Source organism: Dendropsophus ebraccatus, chromosome 11 (assembly GCF_027789765.1).
Source record: "Dendropsophus ebraccatus isolate aDenEbr1 chromosome 11, aDenEbr1.pat, whole genome shotgun sequence".
NCBI classification, from domain to species: domain Eukaryota; kingdom Metazoa; phylum Chordata; class Amphibia; order Anura; family Hylidae; genus Dendropsophus; species Dendropsophus ebraccatus.
In genome coordinates, this window is record NC_091464.1 from 18,622,776 (window position 1) to 18,650,081 (window position 27,306).

At 43.9% G+C, this 27,306-nt stretch overlaps 1 protein-coding gene across 6 annotated transcripts in view; it reads right to left on the bottom strand.

The window, feature by feature from the left end:
• KCND3 (potassium voltage-gated channel subfamily D member 3) overlaps positions 1 to 27,306 on the bottom strand; it is a 341,235-nt gene that overhangs the window by 26,712 nt on the left and 287,217 nt on the right. For all 6 annotated transcript variants that reach the window (XM_069946138.1, XM_069946140.1, XM_069946142.1 and 3 more), the window contains 2 exons: positions 26,082 to 26,244; positions 6,867 to 6,968 (listed from right to left, as the gene is read on the bottom strand). In XM_069946138.1, coding sequence (XP_069802239.1) covers positions 6,867 to 6,968; positions 26,082 to 26,244 — 265 coding nt within the window. The remainder of the gene's footprint in view (positions 1 to 6,866; positions 6,969 to 26,081; positions 26,245 to 27,306) is intronic.

Below are 27,306 nucleotides of genomic sequence, written 5' to 3' on the forward strand. Positions count from 1 at the left end.
GGCAGGGAAGGCGGTCGCTATGGGGCCAGGTGTAGCAGGGGGCCCGGGCCTCCTTGTGAAGACAAGCGTCCCAATGATGCTCCCCGGACTGAGAGACACGCGATCCAAGAGCGCCTCCCCCCCCCCCCCCCCCCCCCCCCCCCCCCCACACACGCGCGTTGTCAGGCGCGTGGGCAGTCCAGAAAGGGGCGGGGGGAAGGGGCGTTGCGGTGTCGGGCCGGCGGGCAAGCCGTAGAGGGGCGGTGTAGGGCGCACGGAACACGCATGCTGGAGAGGGGTAAGCAGGCTGCAGAGGGGCGGTGCGGTGCGGTGCCGGCGGCCTCCATCTGCTTAACAGCGCCGCCGCTGAGCTGCCCCAGCCCCTTCCACTAGGCGTCCCTCTCCCCTTTCGGCCAGACGTGGAGCTCCCCGGTCTCTGGAAGCAACCGCAGGGACCACAGGAAAAGATGATCGCGCCGCTGCAGGTCCTGGAGCTGTACAGGGGATCGCGGGGTTCAGTGCAGACCCCCGTACCGCTGTACAGCTCCAGGACCTGCAGCGGCGCGATCTTCTTTTCCTGTGGTCCCTGCGGTTGCTTCCAAAGACCGGAGAGCTCCACGTCTGGCCGGGAGGGGAACGTGTGTGTGGAGGTGAGAGGAGGAGGAGGTGTATGTGCCCTCCTGCTCCAATCACCCCCAGCTGCACCAGTCACCCTCAGTGTCTCCCCTCAGTCACCCCAGTCCCCTAATTTCCCCTCAGTCACCTCAGTCCCCTAATTTCCCCTCAGTCACCCCAGTCCCCTAATTTCCCCTCAGTCACCCCAGTCCCCTTATTCCCCCTCAGTCCCCTTCAGTGTTCCCCCTCAGTCACCCCAGTCCCCTAATTTCCCCTCAGTCACCCCAGTCCCCTTCAGTGTCCCCCCAGTCCCCCTAATTCACCCAGTCCCCCTCAGTGTCCCCCCCATTCCCCTAATTCCCCCAGTCCCCCTCAGTGTCCCCCCAGTTCCCTTCAGTGTCCCCCCCTCAGTCCCCCAATTTCCCCTCAGTGTCCCCCCATTCCCCCTCAGTCACCCCAGTGCCCCTCAGTGTCCCCCCATTCCCCTAATTCCCCCCAGTCCCCCTCAGTGTCCCCCCAGCCCCCTTCAGTGTCCCCCTTCAGTCACCCCAGTCCCCTAATTCCCCCTCAGTCTCCCCAGTCCCCTTCAGTTTTACCCCATTCCCCTTCAGTGTCCCCCAGTCCCCTTCAGTGTCCCCCCTCAGTGTCACCCCAGTCCCCTTATTCCCCCTCAGTCACCCCATTCCCCCTCAGTCACCCCAGTCCCCTTATTCCCCCTCAGTCACCCCATTCCCCCTCAGTTTTCCCCATTCCCCCTCAGTTTCATCCCAGTCCCCTTCAGTTTTACCCCATTCCCATTCAGTGTCCCCCAGTCCCCCTCAGTTTCCCCCCAGTCACCCTCAGTCATCCACTACTACACCCCTTATCCACTATACTTCCACTACTACACCCCATATTCACTATACCTCCACTACTACACCCCTTAGCTCCCCAACACCCCCCCCCTTCCCCATACACATACTCACTTTGCCCGACGCAGCATTCCATTATTCTCCCAGCTCCATGGTGCATGAGTGGCATGCCGGGGAACTGCGCCAGGCCAGGTGAGTGTGTGTCTGGGAGGGGAGGGGGGGCCCCATACAGTTCTTTGTTATGGGGCCCCATGAATCCTAGTTACGCCCCTGCCTTCCTCTATGATATTACCAATATACAGTGGTACCTTGGTTTAAGAGTAACTTGGATTGAGAGAGTTTTGCAAGAAGAGATCACATTTTTTTCAAAATTGTAACTTGGTTTAAGAGCATTGCTTTGGTTTAAGAGCTCCCTGTACTGGGTGGGAGGGGGAGTGGGGGAGGGGTATGGTCTGCATAGCGGGGTCTACAGCACTGTACTCTGACCCAGGAGGTCTCCCTCACCTTCCAAATCATAGCAGATCCACTTCCTTCCTACTTCATGCTCCCTGCAGTCTGTGTCAGCCCTTGTGTTTCCCATCCTCTCCATTCCTGCTTAAGGCCGCGTTCACACTACGTATATTTCAGTCACTATATTTCAGTCAGTATTGCAACCAAAACCAGGAGTGGATTAAGAACACAGAAAGGATCTGTTCACACAATGGTGAAATTGAGTGGATGGCCGCCATATAACAGTAAATAACGGCCATTATTTCAATATAACAGCCGTTGTTTTAAAATAACAGCAAATATTTGCCATTAAATGGCGGCCATCCACTCAATTTCACCATTGTGTGAACAGATCCTTTCTGTGTTTTTAATCCACTCCTGGTTTTGGTTGCAATACTGACTGAAATATACATATACTGACTGAAATATACGTAATGTGAACATTGTTGGGGTGTGGAACCAATGGCCTGCATATCAGTGATTTCTTATGGGAAAATTTGCTTTGGTATAAGAACGGATTTGGATTACAAGCACGGTCCCGAAACGAATTATGCTCGTAATCCAAGGCACCACTGTGTGTGCTATCATTCATTCTGTTATGGGATTCTTAAAGGGACAATCTTGTTGTTTTCTTTTACTATTTAAAAATGTCTACTTAAAGGATCTTGTACTGGATCTGGACAGTATATACTAATTTCTTTACATATCCATGGTGGTAGCCATTTTCCTTTGCTGTAGCTTTGGGGAAGTGCTTTACAGCGGGTTGCTGAACATGAAAAAACGGATAGATAATAGATGCTGAAACACGGCAACAACACTGTCCCATAGAGATCAATGTGTCATCTCCTATGTCCAATCTGAGAATACCCCTTTAATGTGAAGCACTTGGAAATACTAAATTATTAACTCCATCGGGGGATTAATGAAGGGATTTACTTAAATTAGGTCCCGCCCCCTTTTCATGGCCAGATTGACTAAGAGGCGCACACCTCGTAGCCGGGTGCCTAAACCTGTTTCCAGAAGGTGTACATTTGGATCATGATTTACACCGAAATCATGACGAATGAAGCGCGGGGGGAGGCCATGTCTCCTCCCCAGCTTGAAGCCCCCCTCCGAGCCCCCCTGCCCGCCCATCGGGCCAGCGGGGGATACGGCAGAGAGTTCGCAAGGTAGAAGAGGCGAATCTGCGCTTTCTCCCTGGTATACGCCTCTGCCGGACTTTTCATAAATTGTCCCCCCATGTGTCTCCCATTATAAGTAACACCATCGACCTCACATACATAACTCTAACTTACTTAAAGGGGTTATCCAGCGCTACAAAAACATGGCCACTTTCTTTCAGAGACAACACGACTCTTGTCTCCAGTTCAGGTGCGGTTTGCAATTAAGCTCTATTCACTTCAATGGAACTGAGCAGCAAAACCTGCATCCATACTGGAGACAAGAGCGGTGCTGTCTCTGGAAGAAAGTGGCCATGTTTTTGTAGCGCTGGACAACCCCTTTAAAAAGGTACTTTGGAGAAAAAATAATGTTTTCAGATCAACCAGGGTCAGAAAGTTATACAACTTTGTAATTTACTTCTATTTAAGAATCTGAAGTCTTTCAGTACTTATCAGCTGCTGTATGTTCTGTAGGAAGTGATGTATTCTTTCCAGTCTGACATAGTGCTCTCTGCTGCCACCTCTGTCCATGATAGGAACTGTCCAGTGCAGTAGCAAATCCTCCTCTACTCTGAGATGGCAGCAGAGAGTAAAGTGTCAGACTGGAAACAATACACCACTTCCTGCAGGACATACCGCAGCTGACAAGTACTGGAGGATTGGAGATTTTTAAATAGAAGTCATTTAGAAATTTGTATAATTTTCTGACACCAGTGGATTTGAAAGAAAAAAAAATCACTGGAGTACCCCTTTAAAATCACTTAAAGGTATTCTTTATTGTAACCTATACTACCAGTGTTTGTCTATGCAGATTGCATGGCTGCGTGCATCATTTTTTTTGCAATGTTCATAGCTGAAGCATCTAAACTCTATAATATATAGTATATACTGTTGCCATATAAACACCAGAACTCAAATAATATCAGCAATAGCATCACTTGTGACGTGACCTTTTCCCCTTAACAGAAAAACAAAAAGCATTATGTATCTGAGGAAGGTTTCCCAGGGGCCATTAAGTTTTAATGCCAAGATGGTGAGAAATAGTAGTAAAAGTTATGTTTCCTATTTCGTCTTCATCGCTCAGTTGTAATTCTGACCATTTTCCTCTAATACTTCTGCAGGGGACTGGAAATACGTCGGATGACATTGTTCCTATTAGCAACGGCTGATAAAGCTGTAGAATCCCAATGGAAAGGTTAGTGCCATGGCAGTCATATACTTTAAGACTTGACAGCTAGCTATTAGGAACATGCCGAAAACTACAGCAGGGGTAGGGAGGCTTGGCTCGCCAGCTGTTGCAAAACTACAACCCCCATCATGCCTGGACAGCCAAAGGCTGAAACATAATATAAAGAAAAAGTGGGGGAAAAAAATCCTTTCAAATCAACTGGTGTCAGAAAGTGCCAGAGATTTGTAATTTACTTCTAAATCTCAAGCATTCCAGTACTTATCAGCTGCTGTATGTCCTGCAGGAAGTGGTGTATTCTTTCCAGTCTGCCACAGTGCTCTCTGCTGCCACCTCTGTCCATGTCAGGAACTGTCCAGAGCAGCAGCAACGCCCCATAGAAATCCTCTCCTGCTCTCCAGACTGGAAAGAATACACCACTTCCTGCAGTACACACAGCAGCTGATAAGTACTGGAAGACTTGAGATTTTTTTTTTTAAATAGAAGTAAATTACAAATCTCTGGCACTTTTTAGCACCATTTTTACCCCAGTGGAGTATCCCTTTTAATGTCTGGCCATTACTAGACATCCCATAGCGGAGGCTTCCCTAACAATCTCCACTAAACACTCCCAGGAGGAACATTATAGAGTTTATTTCATAGCACTTACTAGATAGGGTTTAAATAAAATCTCAGATTGTTTTGGCAACACGTCCGGAAAGCTATCCATCAGTCTCTGGTGAAGGGATCTGGTCTTATGTTTAGAGACAGATAAAATAATGAGAAATGCGCTGTTGTTATAGACTCTAGTCCAGTGTGGCATATCTATCGCAGATCCTGAATGAAGCCCCCATGTTGTGTGTATAATCCCGGAGTATGGTGGGCATTGTTCATCAATCTCCTGTGCCAGTCTGTGGGTGATGCCAGTCTTTGCCCATTGGCAGCGCTTTGTTTCCCTATTGATTGTAATGCTTCGTTTACTCGGAGCGATAATTCGCCCAATCAACCGTTTGACGATTTTGAAGCAACGATTTGGTTTTTATAACGATCAGCGTTTAGACGAGTAAATCATTAGAAAATTCGCAAGAAAAATCGTTATTGCGATAGTTTTTAAGATCGCTTAAGCCTATCTCACACATAGGGTGAATCTTTGAAAGACTTTATACGAAGCCATCTGCGAATTTTTAGTGAATGACGAACGACGATTTGAGAACATGTTGAAAGATCAAAGTGAACGACTTCTCGCTCGTCGCTTGATGGTTTGCTGTGTTTACGCGGAACGATTAACGCTCAAATGCGATCGTTATTGCGAAAATTCTAACGATAATCGTTCCGTGTAAACACGTGCATTACACATTGTATCTAATTACCTCTAATTAGATTGTGATTTTGCGGTGTAAACATTAGTGCGATAATGTGACACCTGGCTATGCAGATTTGTGACTATGTGACCAGTGATCGGACATGTGACCTCACGGGCAGTCGATCCGAACCCGAACTTTCGGCATTTGATTAGCGGTGGCTGCTGAAGTTGGATAAAGCTCTAATGGTGGTTTTACACGGAACGATTTATCGTTCGAATTTGCACGATAACGGTCGAATTCGAATGATAATCGTACGTGTAAACGCAGCGAACAATCAAGCGACAAGCGAGAAATCGTTCATTTTGATCTTTCAACAACTTCTTAAATCGGCGTTGATCGTTCGCAAAAAAATTGCAGATCGTTCCATGTAAACAGTCTTTCAATGATTTTCAACGATTTTTCCGTACGATGTATCTTTCCATGTAAACACTGATCGTTATGAAAAAAACATTGTTCATTCTAAATCGTTAATCGTGCGATCAGGCAAATTATCGCACCATAGTACCATAAGGCTATGAGGAAATCATGGATATAGTCATTGGCTGTATCCATGTTTTCCAGACAATCTTAGATCTTTATCCAAGTTCAGCAGCCCCCGCTAATCAAATACCGAACGTTCGGGTGCGGATCGCCTGGAACCCGAACCCGGTTCGCTGATCTCTAGTTACGACTCAAGGCTTCTTGAGCCAGTTTCACTTTACACCATGTTTGATAAATCTCTCCCTTAAAGCGAATGTAGAACTAGGGACATCGCTTTTTGTTTTTTATACGAACAGCCTAGTGGGGGGATGCCGATGCTGCGGTCCTTTTTTTTTTTGAACCACCGCCCGGTCCTATTCCCAAGCACTGGCCTGCCACAAAGCACTAGAGGAGGACCTGCTTGTTGCTGGCCCCCAGTGTGATGAAATTCCCTTCCCTCTGTGATGCAGCTCCATTAGAATCAATGGAGCTGCGTCACAGAGGGGAGAGGGGATCATCACTTCAAGGGATGGCGGGCCTGTCCCCAGTTCTTCGTGCCAGGCCAGTGCTCAGGAATAGACTAGAACTGTGCAGAAATCAGGCAGTGGTTCAAAAAAAGGACCATGACATCGGCATGCCCCCGCTGGTCTGTTCATGTGAAAGAACCAAGGCGATGTACCTACTGGTACATTCGCTCTAAAAATCCTCAAAGGAAGTAATGTCTTGATTGTCATTTAATTATGTCAAACAGATAAGCTCAAAAAGTCCAAGTTAGAGTACATACCGCCATTTCCAGCGCCTCGTTCAGTAGGCCATTTCTTTTACTGTGCAGATAGGCAGATGAGGTTCCTGTCTTGGCCACCTTTATCCTGGCTAGTCTCGCTTTCTGTATAGGAAAAAAGAACATATATAGTCACCAAACTATTCAATACCATCACACCACTTCTTCTAAACTGTATAACATCACAAAGGCAAACCACTTTATTTAAAGTGTCCCTGTCGTTATAACTTTCAAAATCTAAACCAACAGTACATGTGATATAAAGCAAGTCTGCAATTTACATTCATTATTTTTATAGTTATTTTTTTATAACTATAGTCATCATGGCGAACACACTTCCTGTTTTTTTTTTACTTTTTTTCTCCTCATAAAACAAGAAACAGGAAGTCCTGAGTGTCCCAGGCCATCTGAGCGCTCACAGAGAGAAGACAGTCATGTGACTGATGGACATATTAAGCCGTGACTCTCTGCACTGGACGAAATTCCTGTATTTAGTCTGTTTTTTTCAACCAGCACAAGTCAGAAAATCTGCCTTCTGGAGACTGGACCTGGATACAGTAAGTATAGCTGTTATATAGCAGCCTTCAGGAGACTGGACCTGGATACAGTAAGTATAGCTGTTATATAGCTGTCTTCAGGAGACTGGACCTGGATACAGTAAGTATAGCTGTTATATAGCAGCCTTCTGGAGACTGGACCTGGATACAGTAAGTATAGCTGCTATATAGCAGCCTTCAGGAGACTGGACCTGGATACAGTAAGTATAGCTGTTATATAGCTGCCGTCTGGAGACTGGACCTGGATACAGTAAGTATAGCTGTTATATAGCTGCCTTCAGGAGACTGGACCTGGATACAGTAAGTACAGCTGTTATATAGCAGCCTTCAGGAGACTGGACTTGGATACAGTAAGTAAAGCTGTTATATAGCTGCCTTCAGGAGACTGGACCTGGATACAGTAAGTATAGCTGTTATATAGCAGCCTTCAGGAGACTGGACCTGGATACAGTAAGTATAGCTGTTATATAGCAGCATTCAGGAGACTGGAACTGGATACAGTAAGTATAGCTGTTATATAGCTGCCTTCAGGAGACTGGACTTGGATACAGTAAGTAAAGCTGTTATATAGCAGCCTTCAGGAGACTGGACCTGGATACAGTAAGTATAGCTGTTATATAGCTGTCTTCAGGAGACTGGACCTGGATACAGTAAGTATAGCTGTTATATAGCTGTCTTCAGGAGACTGGATTTCTGGTAAGTATAGCTTTGTTTAATAGCAGGACAACAAAAAAATAATGAATGTATATTGCAAACATGCTTTATATCACATCTACTGTTAGATTTTGAAAGTTATAACGACAGGTACACTGTAATCACTTGTAAAGATAGAAGCAAGAAGTATGGCTCCAAAGAGCTAAAAGCCATGATCTGTACCTAAAAGGATAAATCTGCAACATGTGGTCCATGCACGGACACTGAACTGCAGACCAGATCTCAGAGCTCCTGACATCATCATCTCTGATACTTTATAGGGATGCTCCGGCAAAACATTTTTTTTTCCAAATCAACTGATGTCAGAAAGTTATATAGATTTGTAATTTACTTCTATTTAAAAATCTCAAGGCTTCCCATACTTATCAAATGCTGTATGTCCTGCAGGAAGTTTTGTTTTTCTTCCTGTCTGACGCAATGCTCTCTGCTGCCACCTCCGTCCATGTCAGGAACTGTCCAGAGCAGAAGAGGTTTTCTATGGGGATTTGCTTCTGCTCTGTACAGTTCCTGACATGGACAGGGGTGGCAGCAGAGAGTACTGTGTCAGACCAAAAAGAATACACCACTACCTGCAGGTCATACAGCAGCTGATAAGTACAGGAAGACATGATATTTTTTTAAACAGAAGTAAATTATTATCTATATAATTTTCTGAAACCAGTTGATTTGAAAGAAAAAGAGTACCTCTTTAAATATTCTCACCACAGTTCTGACACAGCAAGCACAAACCTTATAGTATTTTTATACATCTGCAATTCATGATTTCCATTGCAGTCCCCCATTGCCCCCATGTATAGTCCAGGATATGAACAGCGTCTGACTCCAGGGTTTCGGGCCTACTAGATGAATCTATATTGTCGGCCAAGCTGCAAAATAAGTGGCCATTAATTTTTTTTCCCTATAATTTCTCATCTGCTTAATAAGGCTTAATAATAGATTATATATGAAATCTGTGTGTGATAAATCCGAGCTCCGGGATTTGCGGGATCTGATAGGTTAATGGGCTTACTATAGAATTGGCTGCAATGTATATGTGTGTGCTGGATATAGGGAAATGAGATGGTGCGCCCCAATGAGGACGGGGATTGAGGCGAATGATTCCAATTTCTGTGCAGTGCTGGAGAATACAATGCCGCCATATAAGCTTCAGGAGATAAAGAATGAACGTAAAAGAAAGTCTATTGTCATTGACTAAAAGGAATTATACCACAATGAATGAAGGAAGAGGCTGGTGCGATAATGTGCTTGAGATTTCACACACTCCTCTGTATCTGATAGAAGGAATCAAGCAACATAAGCATCAAACAGTACAACTTCCTTCCAATACAGATCCCTCTTTGCAGATAGCGGACGGGTACTTGTAATTTGCCTAATCAGAAGCTCCGAGTTCTCTCTCTCGCACGCTTTCTCTCTCGCTCGCTCGCTTTCTCTCTCTTTCTTTCTCTCTCACTGTGGTGTCCAACCACGGAAGTTATTCGTTTTTACAACCCCCGCAAAAGCCTTATACTACAAGTTGATGTGGTAATGAAGTGATACTTGAGTTTTACCACTAGATGTTGCTGTTTTCTGTATATGCACTTGTATATTGCACAGCTGTAGTGAACAAGGGGTTATTGCTTGTTATAATCTGTGCACCAATGAGAGCCCTCTTCTCTTCTTCACCTATCTCTATTCTCCTTTTCTCTTCATACTTTCTTCTCCACCACTCACAGGGGACACTACACCTCCTGTAGTGAGTCTTACCCAAGTCTTGGTGGAGAGAGGATGCAACACAAGACGGTCCCTGCTGTAGTCAGTGTCCTCCAGTGTAGTCTAGTCAAGAGTGTGGTAGTGGACAGACACTTTTCTTTTAGACGCTATCTTTGGTCCAACTATGCAGTGCTTAACTACTCAGGAGAGGACAAGTCAGAGAACACCCCAACCTATGCTGCGAACACTTCTAAAAGTGCAGGACTGTATCCTGAAACAAGAGGAAATGATCCGGATAGAGCAAAGTTGCTACAAGCCTACGTACTCTATCTCGCAACGCAGGTGTAACCAGGTAAACTTGGCCACCTTGCTCAACTCAGGTAACAACGTCTGGGGCTTGTGTCACCCTAATAGGACGGGTCACCCGATACTGTAAGGCAACAAGTGGTATTACGACAACAAAGGTCGAAACACGGGCACAAGTATATTTCTACATTCAAGTATTCTTCAGTATTCTACTTTTTCTTCTTCTAAAATACCAGCAGAGCACACTTCTACCCTGGTTGGATCTCTCAGCACAGACTCCTGTTCACTACTCTGAGCTTGCAGCACCAACTCCTCTCTACTGTTCTCAGCCCTCTCTACTTCTCAGCACACAGCCAAGTTAGCTCAGCTCTTCTACCCCAAAGGCTCTTATCGCAGATTCTGTTCTGTCACGTCTATTGTCCATGATCAGCTATTGTACAAAGCATTCTCACAGTAAAGATTTTATTTATGACAACAGGGTGGCGGTACCGATAGTCCGGGTGGGTCACAGCTCCTCTCCGGACCACCGTGATAAGTACCCAAGGGACCTCCTCACAGCCCGGCAGGTCACCGATTACTGGGGAAAGGACATAGCCAGCCCCCTAAACTAAAAGCAGGTGTGCCTCCCTACTTGTGTGCCCCACTGGCGTCACGACAATCCACCATCTGGCTGGGCTATATCCCTCTCTTTCTCTCTCTCTCTCTTGCTTTCTCTCTCTCTCTCTTTCGCTTTCTCTCTCTCTCGCTTTCTCTTTTGCTTTCTCTCTCTTTCTCTCTCTCGCGCTCTTTCTCTCTTACGCTCTTTCTCTCTCACGCTTTCTCTCTTTCTTTTTCTCTCTCTCAGACTTTCTCTCTCTCACGCTCTCTCACTTACTTTCTCTCCCTCTTACACTTTCTCTCTCTTGTTTTCTCTTTTACTCACACGCTCTCTCTCTTTCTCTCTCTCAGGCGCTCTTTCACTCTTTTTCCCTCTCGCTTTCTCTCGCTTATTCTTTCTCTCTCTCTCGCCTTCTCTTTCTCGCTCTCTCACTTTCTCTCTATCTTTTCTGTCGCTTTCTCTCTCTCTCTTTCCCTCTTTCTCTCTCTCTCTTTCTCTCTCTCTCTTTCTCTCTCTCTCTCTCTCTTGCTTTCTCTTTCTCTCTCGTGCTTTCTCTTTCTCTCTTGCTTTCTATCTCTTTCTCTCTCTCTTTTCTGTCACTTTCTCTCTCTCTTCCCTCTTTTGCTTTCTCTCTCTCTTTTTCTCTCTCTCTCCCTCTCGCTTTCTCTCTCTTTTCTGTCGCTTTCTCTCTCTCTTTCCCTCTCTTGCTTTCTCTCTCTCCCTCTCACTTTCTCTCTCTCTCTTTTTTTTTCTCTCTCTCTTTTTCTCTCTCTCTCGTGTTACTGTTCAAGAGAAGCCGGATCCTTTTTCTATTCTTCTGTAAATATATGAAAGTAGAAGCTGTCATAATTCTACTTGGACACATTTTATAGTGTAATCTCTCAGAGAGCTCCTGCAGAACTGCACATTTTTCCCCCCTCTAATTATTATTAGTTAATTACATTTGGAATCTAAAAGGAAGCAAAGTGTTGTAATTGTGGAGGTAAATATCGCGGCTGTCACCGTTCCAAGAGTGGAAAGTAATGAGCGGCTCAGGAAAACTCTACCCTTGTGTTGCTCCCCTATCTGGTTGAGAAGTTTACTCGTATAAATTTGCTTCCACCATTAAAGCCAAAATCCGAATACAATCCGGTCCAGTAAGGAGCAGCTAGCTGCTCTTTAAAGTGACTCTGTACCCACAATCTGACCCCTCCAAACTGCTTGTACGTTTGGATAGCTGTTTTTAATCCAAGATCTGTCCTGGGGTCCGTTCAGCTGATGATGCAGTCATTGTCCTAAAAAACAACTTTTAAACTTGCAGCCCTGTGTCAAATTGGCATGGCCCTAAGTGTCTGCGCCCCTGTTCTGCACCACCTCACCATTCCTCCCCACCTTCCTCATCATTAGGAATACCCAAGGCAGGATTTCTCCTATTCATCACCTGTCTGAACACTGTACATGTGCTGGATAGGTTAAGGCACATGTGCAGTGTTCAGACAGGTGATGAATAGGAGAAATCTTGCCTGGGGGCATTCCTAATGATGAGGAGGGCGGGAGAGAGGGACAGAGAGGTGATGCAGGCCTAGGGCACAGACACTCTAGGCCGCGCCAATTTGACACAGGGATCCAAGTTTAAACGTTTTTTTTTTTAGGACAATAACTTAATCACTTGCCGAACGGACCCCAGGTCACTGTGCCCCCAAAACATTTTATTTGCTCCCCAGTTGGGGACTGGCATGTATACTCACCCATGAACGCTTTCTCGGGGCGCAGCTTTATTCCGGTGCTATGGTGTGGTTCAGATTCTTCTGATCCCCTTGATTCTCCAGCAATACATCACCATAAGAGCGCTCTCATAGAGATGCATAGAAAACCCTGACCCCTTGGCCTCTGAGATTTCCGGGCTCCATAGTCTTCATGTCCTGTAATTGGCCTCCTTGCCTATCATTCACCCCGCAGAGGGTGCTGACAGGACAGAGAGCTGTGACTAGTCAAAGCCCAGATGGCTAGTTCACAGCTGCCCAGACATGAAGACTACAGAGTCCGGAACCCGAGACATCATTGGTGACACAGCTGCGCACCCAGTCTGGGAGCCCAATCAGTCATACAAGTGTCCCGCTCCTCAGTCACATGGGCCATACTATGGCACCCATAGACATCTACAGGCCCTATGTCTATATGCCTCTAATTTCAAAGGTTTTCATATTAAAATATGTATTCTGCTCCATCAAATGTCATACTATGGAGATATTCTCCACTCCAAAAAACAGCCCAGATGGTGCACCTTATGGCCGCATACAGGGTGCCTGTGGCTGTATAATATGGAACAGCATGCACTTCATACTGTATACTTCCCTCTGTATACACAATTCTACACAAGTCTTCTGAACAGGCTCTCTCTGTAATTTTATCAAAGACTAAAATGGATTACAGAAGAAAAATCAAGGAAGACCGTCCATTTGGGTCAAGACATCCTTCAGCCCATTCCTGGGTCACAATTATATTTTTAGCCTAAATTCTACAAATGGATAATGGATATTTTTCTAAGCCTGGATACCCCCTTTAATCCCATATACAACCAAGTAGTAGCTACTGGCGGACATTTCTGACAGTGATTTCTAAGATTAGTATTGGGCATAATTCTGTTCTCATACATTTTTGCCTTGGCCCAGGGTCCTGGCACTGATGTTGGGGCCTGCTGGTGGGTTTGGTGTTTTGGAGGCTACTTGTCACAGTGGCCAGGAGTAGTAACACCCATCCCTGGACACACGGCAAATGGAACTTGGTTAGGACAGGTGTCCCTCTTTAAAAAACTTGTAGACTTTACTTGAAAAAGATATCTTAGTGCAAACAGTTACAAACAGTGCTCAGGTACGTAGTGCAAAAATATCAATAACAATGCTTCAACAAATAGGTGATTTGATAGAAGTAGACAACAACAGAATAGGGACCGGATAGGGGGGTCCTTGCCTAATGTATTTTGTACTCAGCCGGGATGTGGTGAAGTGGTTGAAGAAATCCTCGTACTCACATATGGATAAGTCTAGTTATCTCACCTAACCCCCTTCTGCCCCACAGTGTTGGGTGACCCGTCCTTTGGGGTAGTACAAGTCCCAGGTCGCTGATATGGGTGGAGCTGGCTTGTAGTGTCCTTCCTACAAAGCTGACCACTTGTCAGTAGAGAGCGGCTGAACTTGCACTGTGCTCTACTGTAGGATCGGTCTTGAGCTTGTCCGTCCCTTTTGTAAGGTGGTCGACTGTCCTATTCTGTTTATCTGTTCTCGACGTAGGCAAAGGGTGACTTCTCCATTGTCTCCTGTTTTCTTAGAGGTCTTGCCTAGCTTTCCATGGTGGTTGGATAGCTAGTGTCAGGAAGAGCTATATACAAATCCTTCCTGGCCTGTAGCCAGGCACTAACTAACTAACTAACTAACTAACTAAAGTCTACAGGAAGTAATCACTAGTTGTTAAGAAAAAAGAAGTGTATGTGTACCTAGACCTAAGGTTATCTGCAGCTGTGCTGTGTGAGAGAGTGACATCTAGTGGTTGGAGTAAGGAACAGCGGCCTCCTGTCATAACCTGTGACACTGGAGTGATACAGTTTTTACCAAGGTGTAAGAATAGAAAAGAACACACGTAGTGGGACACTACATTTCCTTTTTTATAAAAAATCTTATATTATGAGAACTAAAGGTGTGAAATCCAGCTCTGCCACTGAAGTTTTCGTCTATTAAACCACTTACCGCTGTGGGACAGTTCATAGACATCAAAAAAACGTTTGCTACTATGAATCCATAGGAGGAATTATCTATCAGCTTTTCCTTTTATGTATGTAATGCAAATTCTTAATTAAAGCGCCTCTCTCCTGCTCACAGATGAGTTCAGGGAAATCTCCGCTTAACTCCACCATTGTTCATTGCCGGCTATTTACATTCCTATCCAGGGCTTTAGCCTTTACACTGTCATAGTTTCCTCGTCTCATGGGGGGACTTGTGTTAATATATCGAGCTGCTATTGAGCAGCAGATTACTATTGCTGTCTGTGTTGTATACAGTAATTTAGCATGAGTAATAACCAGTGGTGAGATTTTATGCAAGAAAGCGGTGGGTGAACCATGAGCGAAAAAAAGGAAAAAAAAAAGAAATTATATGTAGACTACAATAAATCACTCAAATGTAAAAACAACGAGGTGGAAAAAGATATTTTCTCACAGTCAGAATAAAAAGCCTTGCTGAACAGTGTCAGACGGTCATGGGTTGTGGTGCCGGTAAAGTGAAGGGAATTTACAAAACAAGCTTAATCTAATATTGAGGCGACTGTGGATGGATTTAAAGGTTTTTAATATTTATATTTATTATATTATACTATATATTATTGTATATACACTTCATGGCTATGATCACACTAAGTAAAAGTACGGCCGTTGTTGCCATCGGCAACAACGAACGTACTTTTAACGGGGTGGAACAATGCCTTATTTTCAATGGGATCCTGGCCGGAGGGTATACACATAGTATATGCTCCGGCCTGGATCCCGTGCGGGGCCGCAAAAAACTGACCCGTCAGTTTTTTTGCGGCCGCAATTCAATGAATTGCCGTAGTAGGAAACCCTGTCAGTTCACACAGTGAAGCGAGCTCCGGCCGATTGCTTCACTGTGTGCTATAGGAAGCTCTGATGCGGCCGTGCACTGATGCGCCCGCATCAGAGCTCTGCGGCTGGAAAGATCATCCGGCCAGTACTTAAGTACCAGCCGGGATGATCCGGGCAGAGACCGGACATTCCGTGACTTGGCCGGGGTCACGGAACGGCCGGTCTCATATGTTGTGAGAACATAGCCTATGGAGGGATTTAAATTATCTCGGTCATAAATTAGGCCCCGTCCCCTTTTCCCTGGCTGAATTCACTGAGAGGCGCCCATCGGGTGAGCGGGCAATATGACAGGCGTATGGCAGGGGCGCAGTAATGATATTATCATTATTATTATTATTTTTTATGATATATATTTACTTTTTTCTAATTTAGGTATTATTATATATTGTTACTTTGCATGTAGAGTTGAAAAGTAGGTTTTAAGAAAACTGTATTCTACTATTTATGGAACTTGTGACATTAAAGGGGTATTCCACTCAAATATAACTTTTGATATATTGCTGCCCATGGTGAAACTTACAATTCTTCCATACTTGTTATTATCTATTCAGTCTCCTTTCCACAGTTCTGAGCTGCTGATTTCTCTGCTGAAGACTGTGAAAATCTGTGTGTGAGCTTTTCTCTCTGTCTCCCCCTCCTTCCCCTTCCCTTCTGAGACAGATGATGTAAACATTGTCCCTAGCAGGCTGTATCTTCAACTTTGTAGATTTTTTGTTATGTTCGGAGGGTTAATCTGAGGTCAAGTTGTTGAAAAACTCATTGTAATTAATCCTCCCAGCATTTCAAAGTTGCTACAAAAATTGCAGATAGGGACTTGTTTACATCAGCCGTCTCAGAAGGGAGGGGGAGGAGGGGGAGACAGAAAGAAAAACTCACACAGTTTTTTGTGTCTTCAGCAGAAAGCAGCAGCTCAAAACTGGGGGAAGGAGACTGAATAGATAATAACAAGTATGAAATGAATTGTTAGTCTCACCATGGGTAACATATCAAAATTTATGTTGCAGCGGAATACCCCTTTAAAATGCAATCCAATCTTTAGGCACCATGTTATAGAGCAGAAGGTGCTGAACAAATTGATATGTAGTCTAGGGGGAAGCATTTGCTCATTCTGGGCCAAGTGGGCGGTGCTAGTCAGCATCATACCTACTTGTAGCTGTCAGTCACTGAGCAGGACCACCCACTTGACCAGATCAACCACCCAGAATAAGCAGAGGTTTACATGAATAAATGACAAGTATTGGAACTTTTCCTATAAGACTATATATCAATCTGATCAGCTCCTGCGGCTCTATAATATGCTGCCTATAGATTGGGCTGCAATTTTTACAGTGACGGGTTCACTTTAATATTATGCATTGCATTGAATACTTGAAAAATTCTAAGAAAAGGAGGTGGCACATGGCAGACTAGCTGACAGATGATTCAATGCCTTAGTAATGTATGATGAGTAAGAAATATAGAACTTTACTTATCTAAGTTTTGGAAAAGATAGGGACAATGCTATTGAGGGCATGAGTGTACATTGGTGCTGACCACTCCTCTCCTGTCAAACTAGCAGGGAGGCTGAAAATTAAAGGGATTAAAGGAGAAGTCTGGGATCCAACATGCACGTACCAACTTGGCTCCAGCGCTGGGATCCACCACACTTACTAGAGACTGCTCTGCACTTCCCAATTCCCTGCGACAAGAGGCCGATGGACTCACACACAACACATGACACAAATACATCATCTTAATTATCGTGCGTACGTCAGGCGGGCCCCAAAAGCAGTAAGAGTGTAGAGGTGAGAGAGAAAGGGCCCTATTCCACCAGACAATTATCGTTCAGATTATCGTTAAATCGTTCGAATCTAAACGATAATCGTTTTGAAATGCAGTTAACGATTAACGACCAAATGAGAAATCGTTGATCGCTTTATAAGACCTGGACCTATTTTTATCGTTGCTCGTTCGCAAAACGTTCGCAAATCGTTCGCATTGAATAAGACATCGTTCGGTCGTTTGCAATAGATACGAACGCAATAGCGAAGAAATAGCGAAGAAAAAACGATCGCAATTACGATCATAAGTAACTATTCATCCATGGAAATGAGTGAACGTTTTCAGGTCTTTCGCAATAGCTGTCGTTTGAGATCGTTAATCGTTAACGATTATGCAAACGATAATCGTTTGGTGGAATAGGGCCCTAATGGTACTTTTACACGGTGCGATAATTCGCCCGATCGCACGATTAACGATTTTGAATGAACAATGTTTTTTTTATAACGATCAGCGTTTAGACGGAACGATACATCGTACGGAAAATTCGCTATGCGACCGATTTGCGATCGTTTAAGCCTATCTCACACATAGGTGAAATCGTTGAAAGACTGTTTACACTGAACGATCTGCGAATTTTTTGCGAACGATCAACGATGATTTGAGAACATGTTGAAAGATCAAAATGAACGATTTTTTGCTCGTCGTTTGATTGTTCGCTGCGTTTACACGTACGATTATCGTTCGAATTTGACCGTTATCGTGCAAAAACGAACGATCAATCGTCCCGTGTAAAAGGACCTATAGTGATTGTATTGACTAGGAGGCAAGGAGTAGGGTGGCTTCGGATGTGGCTGGGAAGACGGGAGGGGTCGCAAGGTTGGGGACGGGGTTGGTAAGCGTTGAAGGGGGGGGGAGGGCGATTCACAGCTGTGCCCAGGGGCCCATAATGATGGTCCTTGGCACTGGCACTGTCAGAAGCACAGCAGTAGTGGGGATTGGGAAAGGTGAGTAGATTTCTCTCTTTCTTTTTTTTAGTCTAGCCTGAGCAGAATGACATAAAATAATAATAATTATTGGAATAAACAAATAAACAAATCTAACCTGCAGATATGTCCCTTTCCTGCACAAGACGCTGAGGATGAAGGCAAGTCTTTTACCTTCATCCTTGACACCATTCCTGTACAGTTAGTAGTTAGATCCTTATGCTAATCCGCAGTTAGGAACGCTGGAGGACGGGGTTCCCCCCCCCCCCCCCCCACAGAGCATCAATCTGCTCCCAGCCGGCCTGCTTCTTGTTATTAAAATCAATGGATCGATCGGTGCTCTGGGAGGGGTAGCCCCACCCCCAGTGCTCCAAACCTTTGATTAGCATGAGGATTTAACAGCTGTATGGGAACGGCACCGAGGATGAAGGTAAGCGACATACCTTTGTCCTCAGTACTCCGTGCACCAAAGGGATATATGAGCAGGTTAGATTAATCAAACCTGCTGGTAATTGCCCTTTAAGGGCCACACCGAACTTTTAATACCCTTTTTCACTCCCTATACCAAGATGTATTGAGAAACCTTATAGACTAATCGATACTTAAAGGGGTTATCCAGCGCTACAAAAACATGGCCACTTTTTCCCCTACTGTTGTCTCCAGTTCAGGTGCAGTTTGCAATTAAGCTCCATTTACTTCAATGGAACAGAGTTTCAAAACCCACCCAAACTGGAGACAACAGTAGGGGAAAGTGGCCATGCTTTTGTAGCGCTGGATTACCCCTTTAATATTCCTTAACAATCTTTAGTTCTTAATAATACAGGTCAGCCATTATTCAGTATCCCATACGAACCGTAAGGTCAGCCCATAGTAAGCTGCATTGATAAACCCTGTTTGGCTTGATGAAATTCAAAATTTCTTAACAGATCAGCTCAGCTATAGTTCAATTTTCTATACCGAGCCATATTGATAAACCATATAGACTAGAAATAGTCAATATTCTCTACCAAACTGCAGCACCGATCAGCCATTATTCAGTATCCCATACTAAGTTGTATTGATAATCCTTATAAGCTAGACAATAGTCAATATTCCTAGCCAATTCATAGTTCTTAACGGTACAGGTCGGCTATTATTCAGCATCCCATACCAAGCTGTATTGATAACCCTTATAGGTCATCTGTTCTTATATATCCCATACCAAGCTGTATTGATAACCCTTATGGGTCATCTGTTCTTATATATCCCATACCAAGCTGTATTGATAACCCTTATAGGTCATCTGTTCTTATATATCCCATACCAAGCTGTATTGATAACCCTTATGGGTCATCTGTTCTTATATATCCCATACCAAGCTGTATTGATAACCCTTATAGGTCATCTGTTCTTATATATCCCATACCAAGCTGTATTGATAACCCTTATAGGTCATCTGTTCTTATATATCCCATACCAAGCTGTATTGATAACCCTTATAGGTCATCTGTTCTTATATATCCCATAGTAAGCTGCATTGATAAACCTGATTAGGAGAGATGATATTCAATATTCCTTAAGGGGAAACTATCACCAGGTTTGACTCCCATTAACCACTAGAATAGATGAATAGGGCACTTTACTGAATAAGGAACTGTACCTTTTAAAGGGGTATTCCGCTCCTTTTAAAATTTTTATTTTATATTCTTACCTCTGCACGCTCCCCCGCTGTCCTCCGTCTTCATGTTCGGATCCCCGGCTAAAAGATCCTCTCTCCACTTCCAAAATGGACTTGTCTGGCAATGACAGGCCGCTCAGCCAATCACTGGCTTCGCCACTGTCCAACCTCAGTCAGTGATTGGCTAAGCAGGCTGTCACTGCCGAGACGAGTCCATCTTAGAAGTGGAGGCGGGATCATTCATCCAGGGACCCGAACATGAAGAAGGTAAACACTGCGGGAGCGTGCAAGTGTAAGACTATACCACCTAAAGCCCCAAATGGCAAAAATGCGAAACACTCAAAAATGCAATCTTTATTAGTGTAACCACATAAAACGGATTAAAAACAAACCTCTAATATACACATAAAAACGTGGCACAAAATATGGAGTCCCAAACCTAAGGATAGAGAAGAAACACAGTGTACCTGCTAGTCATAATATGTAAAATATAGACAAGGGGGACTCCACCTCAGACCTCGATGCAAGTTTCATCCGAGGTCTGAGGTGAGATCCCCCTTGTCCATATCCTCTCTGTCTCTATCCCATAGCTCTCTGTATGGAAAAATATTTTTTAAAAATAGTATACTGTAGGTCAGCCATGTTGATTATCTCTGCTGTATGAATAAACCTTATCGGCCGGCCAGTATTGATTCTCCATATTCAGTTGTATTGGTAAACCCAATATTAAGCCATTATTCAGTGTTACTAAACATCAGGGCTATTAGTACTATACAGTACAACCACTATTCTTATTACTGTACATACCAGTCTGTATCGATAACCCTAAACGTTATTATCAGTCATATATATCGCACTGAACTGATAAACCATCACGATCAGCCAATATGGGTTCAATTGTTCAATTTAAAGGGCATAAATGTAAGGTTCTGTTCGCACAGCCATCAAGCAAATGTATGACAATATTGGACCGGACAAACAATGAACACTGATGGCACCCAATGGCCTCAACAGGCAACGTTTTAGATGTATCTACAGTATTAACAGCCCCTGAATGTCACAGTAACTCATACGACAGTGCGAGAGACTCGGAGGATTATGACGTCGACAGTAAGGTCAAATTATGCATCACTTGTGCCGAAAAGAGGATTTATTGAGGCCAGTAACAGATTAGTTTTCTTTAGCTGTGGACTGGTTAATACTATTTGTATCAGTTTTACATATGAAGGTACGCCAGTGTCAGAGTGAACTATTCACCCGGAGGTTTCATCCTTATTCTGCAGTTTTGATCTCTAGTGCTAGATAGGATTTAGCGCTGTGTGTTTGCGGGAAGCTTACAATGGATCTGCTCCACTACAAGGGAAGCAGTTCAGCAGCTGCCTGCTATCATAGGGCTCGCTGCCACCAGGGAAAAGTCACAGGATTTTATAAGAATTATAAAAAAATTAACATGCCAATATTAGATGCCAATAGTATTACTATTCGGAACCTTCGATGGAAGTTTTGTCTGATTAAATCGGAAGAATAGTGACACATACAGTGCTATTCTTTTCATTACGTGGACATACACTTCAGATCCAACACTGCCATCATGGTTTCTTCTTTTTAAAAAAAAGAGAATGGTGTGAACAGTGCCTTACTAACATTCAAAAACATGAATATATTTAAGGGTTAGTCCTATCTTAAGAAGTTATCTTCTATACTGTTGGTATCCTTTAAAGGGGAACTCCAGCGAAAATTTTTATAGATTTGTAATTTGCTTCTTTTTAAAAATCTTAAAGGAGAAGTTCGGTAAAATTTTTTATTTAAGTACTGTATTGCCCCCCCCAAAAGTTATACAAATCACAAATATACACTTATTATGGGAAATGCTTATAAAGTGCTTTTTTCCCTGCACTTACTACTGTATCAAGGCTTCACTTCCTGGATAACATGGTGATGTCACTTCCTGGATAACAGGTGATGTCACTTCCTGGATAAAATGGTGAGGTCACTTCCTGGATAACATGGTAATGTCACTTCCTGGATAACATGATGATGTCACTTCCTGGATAACATGGTGATGTCACTTCCTGGATAAAATGGTAATGTCACTTCCTGGATGAAATGGTGATGTCATGAGTCGACTCCCAGGGCTGTGTGGACTGTGGCTGCTGGAGAGGATGATGGCAGAGGGATGCTTAGTGTCCCTCCAGTGCCCTGTGTCCCTCAGTGTCCCTCTGCCATCATCCTCTCCAGCAGCCACAGCCTGCACAGCTCTGGGAGTCGGATCGTGACATCACCATGTTATCCAGAAAGTGATATCACCATGTTATCCAGGAAGTGACATCACCATGTTATCCAGGAAGTGACATCACCATGTTATCCAGGAAGTGACATCACCATATTAATCAGGAAGTGAAGCCTTGATGCAGTAGTAAGTGCAGGGAAAAATAGCACTTTATAAACATTTCCCGTAATAAGTGTATATTGGGGATTTGTATAACTTTTGGGGGGCAATACAATACTTTAATAAAAATTTTCACCGGACCACACTTCCACAGCTGGAAGTGTTGTATTCTTTCTAGTGTGACACAGCGCTCTCTGCTGCCACCTCTGTCCATGTCAGGAACTGTCAAGAGTAGTAGCAAATCCTCATAGAAAACCTCTCCTGTTCTGGACAGTTCCTGACACGCAGAGGTGGCAGAAGAGAGCACTGTTTCAGACTGGAAAGAATACACTTTTTTTCTGCAGGACATACAGCAGTTGATAAGTACTGGAAGACTAGAGATCAGTAAATTACAAATCTATATAACTTTCTGACACCAGTTGATTTTAAAGATTTTTTTTTTTCCGAAGTATCCCTTTTTACTAGTGGATTGGTGAATATCCAACCTCTGGGACCACCACAGACCCTAACAACAAGAACCTAAAAAAAAATGCACAATGCGTGTGTGGCAAGTGCTCAATATTTATTCTCTGTGGGGCCTTATAGCACTGTCCCATAGAGAATGATTGGAACACTGGACACATGTGCCGTATGCTCCATTCATTCTGGAACCAATTTTGCTCTGTTCTTGAGATGGGTGAGGGTTCAGGCTCCTAGTTACCCCCTAACACATGGATATGGGATAACTTCTTTAGATACAAATGCTCCTTTAACTATTGAATACATTTAGGTCTCCAGCTCATAGACTGACTATCACTGATAGGGAAGGAAAGGGTAAAGAGTCTATGTAATACTCAATGTTTTTCCTCTGACCTATATTACCATATTATTCAGATTTGAGTAAGAATCCATTGAGAAGCATATAACTGGAGGCGCAGACCAGGGCTCTGATGCAACAAAGCATGAATTCTATGGGATATGTGATTAATGTATAGCAGGGGTGCTGGAGCATGCTGACACACAGGCATCGCACAACAAATTACATGATGATTATATGGGCAAATGAGATGCCGATCCTACGAAACTACATACGGCATGTTTATCCCAAAGGTGTTAAATGGAACTGCAATGTTCTTTGGACTGTTGTGTGACTCTATGACCCTTGTTATTGGGTACATTTGGCTGTTAAAAGTATCCATCAGTTATAATCAACAATCGTGTTGTTTACGTATGCTGTGTGGTTTGCAGGGGTCTCAGGTTGGCATTATGGGCTATAATGAATCCCAGGAAAATATAATCTGCTCTATTAACCCCTTAAGGACCCATGATGTAGCTGGTACATAATGGCATCCCTAAGGGGGTATAGAGAGGGAGCATGGTGTGACCCCTCTCTGTACTGCGCCACTGGACCACGGCTGGGTTATAGCTGGCATGGACTGATAATCCATGCTTGACATTTAACCATTTAAATGCATTAAATAGTGTTAAATTGACTTCATTGGAGGTTTAACGGTGGGGGGATCGGCTCCCCACGATGTGATTGCGGAAGGCTGATCTATTATATTTAGCTTTTGAAGCCTCCGTGACACTCTGACCAGTGGCGTAGCTACCATAGAGGCAGGGAAGGCGATTGCTATGGCGCCCATGGAGGGAGGGGCCCAGGGAAGATAAGAGCCTCCTGTGTCCTTTTGCTTAACCCCTTATGTACTGCAGTGTGTAAGTGACCCAGTGTTCTCTTACATGCTGCAACACAAACAAAGGGTTAACAATTAGCTCTCTGCCTCAATACTCTGATAACCTCTGTTCTCTGAGCTCCTGCAGAGGTCAGGGGTTATCAGTGCAGAAGGAGTGGAGAGAGCTAATTGTCTTCTGTATTAACCCTTTGTTTGTGTTGCATGTAAGAGAACAGTGGGTCACTTACATACTGCAGTAAAGGGTTAAGTAAAAGGTAGTCTGCTCCTGCACTTAGTATATAATCATGAGGCTCCTAATACGCTGTTATAGTTACATACAGTGCATGGACAAAACAAGAAGACATTGGCTTTCTCCTCTGCCAGTCACTGTTGTGGCTGCACGAAGGATTCTGCCTCTGGCCACAAGAGAATTTTTTTTTTGCCACATCACTGAATATATATATACATATATATATTATAGTGTGTAGGGGGGCCCCATACAGTTTTTTGCTATGGGGCCCCATGAATCCTAGCTACGCCCCTGACTCTGACTGTCCTGACTGCCATCAGCAACCTGTGACAATCAAGTTCTTATAACACTGATCAATGCAGTACATAGGTACTGCAGTGATCTCCATGAACAATCATGGTATCCTGTTGGTAGGCCTATTCATTTTTAAAAAGTTTAGTAAAATACAATAAAGGCTATATAAATTGCTTATTGTTGTAATCATACAGACTTAGGCTGGGTTCACACTACGTATATTTCAGTCAGTATTGTGGTCCTCATATTGCAACCAAAACCAGGAGTGGATTAAAAACACAGAAAGGATCTGTTCACACAATGGTGAAATTGAGTGGATGGCCGCCATATAACAGTAAATAACGGCCATTATTTCAATATAACAGCCGTTGTTTTAAAATAACAGCAAATATTTGCCATTAAATGGCGGCCATCCACTCAATTTCAAAGGACATAGCCTTTCTGTGTTTTCAATCCACTCCTGGTCTTGGTTGCAATATGAGGACCACAATACTGACTGAAATATACGTAGTGTGAACCCAGCCTTAAAGGGGAACTATCGGCATATTAGACTATGATATAGGGGCGGGCTGTGCTTCTAACCTATCTGCCTCCCTTCCCTGTCTTTTCCCCCCTCCACCCCCCACCAGGAAGTGTTCTTACTCACACAGACCTAATTACGGCCATCACCATCACCAGGCAGCTCCTTCTTGTGAGAATGAGTCATCAGCAGGAGGGCTGCTCTAGCTCCTGTTACAGCAGCCCCCCCTCCCCAGTCCAAGTGATGGCTTGCAGTTGTTCAGCCAATGGGAGCTGAGCAAGATGAGTCACCTGACAAGGGGGGGGGGGCTGGTGTAACAAGAGAAGGAGCTGAGAGAAGAGTTTGGTGACGGTGACGACAGTAATCAGGTCTGTGTGAGTCAGGACACTTCCTGGTGGGGGGTGGAGGGGGGAAAAGACAGTGAAGGGAGGCAGATAGGTGATTGAAGCACATTACAGAGTTATATAACTTTGTAATGTGCTTCAATTACTGGGAAGAAGTTTTTCATGGCACTTGTCCTTTAAAGTAAAAAAAAAAGCTGCAATGTACCTGATGGTACATTCGCTTTTAATTGGTAAACCTACATGGGCTAATGCTATGTGCAGTAAAGTTTTAACCTCCAGTCAACACATTGCAAAAAGCACTAAAGTTCAGTTTACTGGGCAGCTTCTTCCTGTCCACAATTTCCATAGTTATATGCCCAATAAAGTTCTGCTTTCTTGACAGTAATCTGTTAGTATAAGCCATACAAAGGTATGTAGTATATGCCGGGAGAGATGGCATCTCCTGGTGCTTTTTTCTATCAGTTATACCATAATGTACTGAATAGAGATGAGCGAACCTGGAGCATGCTGGAGTCGATCCGAACCCGAACTTTCGGCATTTGATTAGCGGTGGCTGCTGAAGTTGGATAAAGCCCTAAGGCTATGTGGAAATCATGGATATAGTCATTGGCTGTATCCATGTTTTCCAGACAACCTTAGAGCTTTATCCAAGTTCAGCAGCCACTGCTAATCAAATGCCGATCGTTCGGGTTCGGATGGACTCGAACCCGAACCCGGTTCACTCATCTCTAGTACTGAATATCTAGTGGTCCCCACCGACAAATAGTCATGTGCCCAGCCACTGACTGCAGGGGTGGGACAGAACATGTACATTTGTCAGCTTCTATCACCTGCACCTCTGATATATTTAGGGAATGACTTGAACAATACCGACCTTTTGTGCTCGTCTCTTGTCAGCTCGCTGATTCTGGTGGTAAATCCGGCTGAAATTTGAAACAATGACAGGGACTGGCAGTGCAATCACAAGGACCCCACTCAGCGAGCAGATAGAGCCAAAGATCTTCCCAGCTATGGTCTTGGGTACCATGTCACCATACCTAAAGTAGAAAAAAAAGAGTACAGAGGTTTAGCTGATGCCCGGCATGTATTCACATAGTTATTCATTTCAAATTCAAGTCTTTCCTACTAAGGTTCCCAAGCAGTGTGGGACTGGGGTATCTGGGGCCCACCAGAGGAAATTATCCTGGGGGCCCACCAATGAAGAACCAGAGAGAAACAACATGTCAGTCAATGTTTGTGCAGGTTCTAAACCTGGAGACCCACCGGAGGATTCACTGGTCCTCTGGTTGCCCAGTCCGACACTGTTCCCTGGTATGCAATAAGACTATGGGTATAGGTTATTGATTTGTGAAGTTATGTTTTATGGAATAAAATTACTGGAAAATCTGACTTTTTTTTCTAAGATTAGAAAATAGTAAAACATGAACTTTTTTGAAAGGAACTTCCACACAATGGCTGACTTGCAGCTACATTATAGTGTGTACATTAGGCCACTTTTGAAAGGCCGCTCGTTTCGAGCTGTAGGACTACCATGGGTCATGTACATGACTTCACTGTACGTGATTGCAGTGGGTGCTCGGGTTGTCTGTATCTATAACATTGCAGGAGCATATTTTCTTCCTTAGAACAGTGAATGTCCATAAATGACCTTATGATACAACTAAAAAACGACTATAAATCTAAAAAGTGCCCTGATCATGTCAGGATTGTGACGGCTCACGTTTAAGCCTCTCTCAATCTCCTCGACGTGTTCAAAAGCTTTAATTAAAAAAGACAATGCCTCCAGCGGAATAAAATTATGCATGTAAATCTTTCTAAGAAGGAGACAAAATCGATGTCAGAAAGGTTAAATTGGGCTTAGTCGGAAATTTATGAACTGTTCAACCTTTCTACTCTGGGAGTCAACAGTGATTAACTTTCTAAATATCAGATGCTTATGTATATTTAAAGCACAATGGTGACGTGACATCCCTCATCCTGCTTAGTATGTTTAACAATGTACAGTCCTGACGAGAAAGTCAAAAGTCCACCATGGTTTCTTGAAACTAAAGTACTGTACAGTATATTGGGTGAAAAGTAGATTGAGATTTTGGCCTTCT